This window comes from Sinohyriopsis cumingii, chromosome 15, assembly GCF_028554795.1.
Source record: "Sinohyriopsis cumingii isolate HCF-2022 chromosome 15, ASM2855479v2, whole genome shotgun sequence".
NCBI lineage: Eukaryota > Metazoa > Mollusca > Bivalvia > Unionida > Unionidae > Sinohyriopsis > Sinohyriopsis cumingii.
In genome coordinates, this window is record NC_142975.1 from 90,066,461 (window position 1) to 90,072,686 (window position 6,226).

General features: G+C 33.4%; 1 protein-coding gene across 1 annotated transcript; it reads right to left on the bottom strand.

The window, feature by feature from the left end:
* Positions 1-212: 212 nt before the first annotated feature.
* On the bottom strand, positions 213-5,760 carry LOC149782282 (uncharacterized). The gene is made up of 4 exons (XM_089935110.1): positions 5,717-5,760; positions 3,453-3,577; positions 2,393-2,560; positions 213-295 (listed from the first exon to the last, which is right to left on the bottom strand). The coding sequence occupies exons 1-4, from the start codon at positions 5,758-5,760 to the stop codon at positions 213-215; spliced, it is 420 nt and encodes a 139-aa protein (XP_089791236.1).
* Between the last annotated feature and the right edge of the window lie 466 nt (positions 5,761-6,226).

Genomic DNA, 6,226 nt, shown 5'->3' on the forward strand with positions numbered 1-6,226 from the left:
GGTCATCCATCGCAAATGACATAGGCCTATATTTATCATGAAATAATATAAGCCAATATAATAAGATATTTTCCATAATATTCAAACATATGTACGCGATATGTATCTGGTTAATTAGTTTACTGCCATAAAAGTCTCAGCTTGAATATAATATCACCATATGGTGAATACATACTGCCCTTTCTTGCTCAAAGACAGCGAACGTTTGTACATTATATAATCTTGTTCGGCGGTGCTCTGATATTATGAACAAGAGACATGAGGAATTCGTAGCAAGACATTCTTCCATCTTTTCCTAAAATAAGAAAAGAGGCAGTCAAAGACAGGCTATTGAAAAGAAAAGGTAAGGTCATAGTAATGTCCACAGTCTGTGGATTTGGATATCCTGCTCGAACAATATCCAGGTTATCATTGTAACATATTTATCCCATCCTGCCATTGACATAACATGAAATACAAATAATTACATTAGAATCATTTCGTGGAAAACAGTTCTCTTCCTCTCTTCTTGATCTCCTTGTTAATCTGATCATTAACCTTTGAATGGTTCTATTTTGTAATTATCTGTATAGATTATTTTGAAGCATATAAAATTAACCAGCCTTCAAAAATATTTGTTAAATGCGATGACTATCAAGTATTAGTTACTGTCATTGGTATCGTTAATCTCGTCTACGAAAATGAACACTAGGTTTTAAAACCCAGGAATCCATATACGCTTTACTTGATGTTTATATGTCAATTTATAATATTAATTAATCAGTCATGTACAATGTGCAATTATTGTGAAGAGTAGGAAAGCGCTTGAATTGAGTATTACGGATTTAATATCAATACATTCTTCTTCGAAATCTGAAAGGTCGTGTCTCATTCTTGTCGTTGATGTAATGCTTTAAATCATTATTGGTGTATTCTAATATTGCAATACCATAAAACAAAACGTATTCTTTGTCAATGAATGAATATTTTAAACTCTATGAAATTGATTGGATTTTGAAAGGTATTTTTCTCTCCCAGGTTGTCCTTCTATGTTGATCGTCATTCCGTTCAAGTAGTGGGAATTAACAGCTGTAGGAACCATCTCATCTCAAGATATTGCCATGCTAAACTCTTGGTTTCCTAATAACACATCTGGAACTTTCGATTTTTGTTTTCAGCTACTTTTTAACTTTGGCGACCATTTGCAATTCCATTTGATGCAAGTGGTATTATTGATAAAATAACAACGGACTTGATATATATCTTCACCTTTATCTATCAAAATAAGATATCTTTGACTTTTGGGTCGCGTTTATACCAAGAGGAGAAGAGATGGAAATTACAGGTTTTTATACGTCTTTTCTTGCATTTGATGGTTTCTTTGTTCCAATCGAAATACATTTACACTACCTAGGTACATTAGCACTACTGAGTCTAGCTCAAGTGACTTCCTTATTGTTTTAGCCTGGTTATATACTTTATAATTATCCAGATGACCTTGATGAGGTTCACAATCATGCAATAGAAGCAGTAAATGATGTTGCAACAATGTGATCTAATGAGGAATTTGAAACTTTTGGACAGAAGAGATTGTTTAACAACCGAATTCTATATATCCCCGAGATAAAAAGCATAGATGAAACACAGTAAAAATATCAATTTTGTTGTCCATTCAAGACTGAAATGGAGAATTGTATTATCATGATGTACACGAGAACTCTAAGCAAATTTTGAGGAAAAACCCAGAAATGATTACGTCATCAAACTTTAAAGCTATTTTAAAAGGAAACTAGTGTCAATACTATAAACCCTGGTTCAGTTTGGTTAATATTAAATTTTATTTAACTCACATGCAGGTTCATTAACTTGTGTTATAAGACTGTCATTATTTTTAGTCTTGTACTTATGCTCGTTTTTTTTCTATAATATGATTTTAAATATATCGCTTCAAAAATCGACTTAACCTGCCTATCAACTGTTGGAATTTCATTTCGCGTTTTCATAATTGTATTTATTCCTTCACTAAATGTATTAGACATCGTCTTTGAATTGCAATTTCGATCTAATATTGCAAGCTATTTTTATGACTATACCACTTTTTAACACAAATATACCACTACTAGCATCAATAATATAGTTGGAAACAAATTCGAATCGAAAATATATTGAATAAATTGAATTGAAAGGCATCTATGTCATATCCTTGTAAATTGAACTTAAAATTTCAGTCAAAATTTGTCAGTGTAATGTCCACCAGATCAACTATTCTGTATTTGAGGAGGCAATATTTGTGTCATGAAGTTGTATAAAACGAGTTTGGGCTGGTGAACGCAGTTAAGGTTGTCAACCTGTGGATGCATATCTACGGATGAAACGAATATTAGCAATTTGTAAAGTTTACAGATTTACTTACTGATTGCTGAATCAAAATTATGGAACGAGGCTATGATATCAAATATGGTATAAACGCCATTTTTGTCGGCGTCAAATCCGTCAAATATCCTGCTTGCAGTCGCTGCATCAAAAAGGTCGATACCGACATTAACATCGATCCACTCTTTTCTTGAGATGCAGTTATCACCTGACATGTAAAATATATCAGATAAGAAACAAAATGGATGACAGATACAATTTACATAAGAATATAGGTGAAAAATGATATGTAATATAGTCACCAGATGTACAAATGTTCAAATGTGATTTAGCTTAGCAATTTTAAGCTACCTTTCAATATTTAAAATGTCTTCCACCCCCCCACTGGAGAAAACCCTAGAAACAAAAATTAGAAAACGAAACAAAATAAAATAAGCACCTAAATATATGTATTACATATTTTGAATGTGTTCCTTCCTGCTCTATTAGGGGGCCATTTTTAAATCAATAGGCTGAGCTAGAAAAGCTAGTAGCTGTTAAAACATGGCAGTGATTTATCAAGCAGACTAAATAAAGTTATTGACTTGTATGACTGAAAGGTTTTACCAACATGAAGAGTGTCTCGAATTGCACGCAGTCATATGCTAATAAGGTAATTTGTATAGCAGCTATCACTTGTTTATTTAGGCATCAAAGTGTGTTGGTCCATCGAATTCGTAGATAGCTGCTCAGACAAGTCAATCAGATTAACTTTAATTTCTGGCAATTGAATATCGATAGTCATCTCCACCCCCACCCCTTTAATGAAATATCGGTGTGTAAGATGTCAACGTTGGGCTTTGATTCCGCTAGGTTTTCAATATCTAGCATTAGTTTTTTAACTGAGCACGTTACCGTTAAACGTATCGCAATGATATTATGCTGGTCAAAATATATTTGTACGTACTGTAATTTAGTCAAAATAAGCATGAATCTGTGAACTTATGTTATCGCGTCATACAAGCGTTATCGTTGTCGCAGGGTTTGACTGTTTTGCTTGATATTAAATCGTGTCACTAATAGCAAAAAGGTCATAATGAAAGGAACATGTTTCTATCTACCATTGAAATCTGTTTCCATCATGACGCGGACGAATTCGTCGATACTAATATAACCATCCCTTGGAGTTTGATCCGTCAGCGTAAACATCCCTAATAATCTCGGATGTAGGTCAACGTCATACGTGCTGGAACAATTAATACAGTTCATGAAACACCAACGCTTTGATAATAATGAAATTGAATATATATTTATGTATGTCTCTGTATCATAAAGTTTCAAACGCATGATAAAGAATCGCGTATGTAGTAAACTTATAGCTCAGGTTTATGTAATCCATGTTAATTACATGATTATAGCACATGTAAAACACATCCGAGAATCCTTATTTTGTCTGCGTAAGTATCAGTCGATACCTTTAAATGCCCTCCCACCCAACAGCCAACTAATTATCATCAGCAAGGTAAACAATAATTCTTTACTGACGCAACAAAAGCTTCAGATTATAGGAGTCTGAAATTCCCATTTGGTGATTGGTGTCGGCAGTAACACCAACGCTTTGATAATAATGAAATTGCATATATATGTATGTATGTCCCATATCATAACGTTTCAAAATCATGACAACGAATCGCATATGTAGTAAACGTATAGCACAGTTTTATGTACTCCATGTTAATTAGATTAGTATAGCACATGTTTGTTGGTAAACACTATCCGAGAATCCTTATGTTGTCTGCGCAAGTATCATTGGATACCTTTAAACGCCTTCCCACCCAACAGCGAACTAAAATTCCCATTTGGTGATTGGTGTCGGCAGTAATGGTGACACTGGCATCCTCATTGCACATGATTTTATGTCGATATTGAAGGGAATAAGCAGCCCCTTTCAGTCAAGTATAAGCAGCCCCCTTTCAGTCAAGTAAATGACCAAAAACACCGTGAGAAAACAGGAGTGCTTTAAATCCACGTGTCTAACTAATCCATTTATTTCTGACTAGGATTTATAGACTGGTCTCGTGTTTCACACATTTTATTTTGAGTAAAACGTTTGAAATAGGCAACAAAAGAACCATTAGTAAATGTGCGCTATCTACATTACTTTGTCGTGTTTGCATACGTACCGCAGGATGGGAACTATTTCATAGTCTGGTTCTTCAATAGTATCAGTTCAAACTACACCTGATATTGACGAACAATGCTCACACATTAATCTTGTGAACTCCTTCTAGCAACAAATATAACTGTACACAGATAACATAATGCTTCACATGAATGTTCAAGTACCTTCCAAAAATTCATAGAATCTAGTGTTTTGTTCTTAAGAAGTTAAGTAACTCGGAGAACAATGATTTCACATATTCTTATTTTTCTCAAATTGATTTAGTTTAATAGTCTGTATTTTGCAATTTATCATTTAAGTGTTTCATGTTTTCTGATTGGTCCATTAGCGGCCTGAATGTTTTTGTCTGAAGACGTGCTAGCTCCACTATACTTTTATCATTAGAAGGATCCCACTCTGTACTACATGAACCTAAAAATGGTGCTGTTAGGTTAAAGTTTCCTTACTTAAGATAACATTTTATTTTACTGAGAAACATTAAGCTCAAATTAACTATTTAACTGATACAGTTGATGTATTATGTCCATGTCAAAACGGGTAAATTTAATACTTGGTGAAATGGTTTGACATCGTAACACATCCGAATGTCGCAGCTGCATAAGTGTATTTATTGGGAATATTTTTGGATGAACATATTTTTAAAACACTATTTTCATTAATTCAATAAGAAGAAGATAAAAGGAAAGTTAAAAGGAATAATGAAATTTGGACTATACAATTTACCTCAGTTGTCCGTGAGTACTCCCTTGTGGTAGAAAGTGTCTGAAATGGCAGAAATATAACATTTAGTAACGCACTTAATACTAAAATCAAAACTAGTTTTATCCAACAAATTTTATTAAATTCCTAAAACCACCCAACCATTTCCCTTGCCCTCTGATCCATAGTTATATTTCTCCACTCTCCACAGTTTCTTTCCAAAACCAGCGGTGTAGATCACAGTTTGAAAGCTGTATCTGGCGTTTGAAAGCTGTATCTGGCATATATAGAAGGAAACCTACCCGTCTTAAACAGTTGCACAATATTAATCCTATTTAAAAATTGTTGCAGGAGGGCAACTATCTATATTACCGTTGTAGCTTTAAGTGTATCACATTGTATATGTGATACACTTAACTCTCCACAATGCAAGCAGTAATTATGCCGAAATTAAAAAAGTTTTAAATCACATGAATCAAACGTTTGTCTACATTCTCAACTTACGTGCATATAAATAAGACAGCAAATATACACGTTTTCTTCCCCATTTTTCTGTAACAAGTAATACTAACAGGTGAAGGCAATTAAACAGAGTCCTACTTGATATTGGAACTCTTTTTATATATAGCTTCCATACTACAAAATTACTATAGATAGACATAATGTTTATACATAAAGATCGATAATAGCTTTTTTTAACAGCATGTAATACATCAAATCTTGTTACACGTGACACTGATTAATCAAAATGCCAAACATCAAACAAAACTTTGTAAAAGTGAGTAACTGGTAACAAACTGGAGCAACAGCCACATTTTCGGGAACAACTCGGTTTTACATAAGAATAAATAATACAGTGTAGCTGCTGGTACTTCTTTGGAGTTATTAAAAAGAAATCGTAACCACGTCTAGTCTGAGAATTTTCTGTGTATTTCTCAATACACATTTTGGGATATGAACACAATATATGTCTTATGTTGTGTTTCCTTATTTTAATGATAATATTTATATTCA

What these genes read in the sequence shown, in the direction of transcription:
- LOC149782282 (XM_089935110.1), bottom strand. Translation starts at nt 5,760, where the DNA reads ATGGGGAAGAAAACGTGTATATTTGCTGTCTTATTTATATGCAC. An exon ending in GATGGAAACAGATTTCAATG is followed by an intron (nt 2,561 to 3,452) that starts GTAGATAGAAAC and finishes TTTACATGTCAG; the next exon opens with GTGATAACTGCATCTCAAGA. An exon ending in TAATTTTGATTCAGCAATCA is followed by an intron (nt 296 to 2,392) that starts GTAAGTAAATCT and finishes TTCTTATTTTAG; the next exon opens with GAAAAGATGGAAGAATGTCT.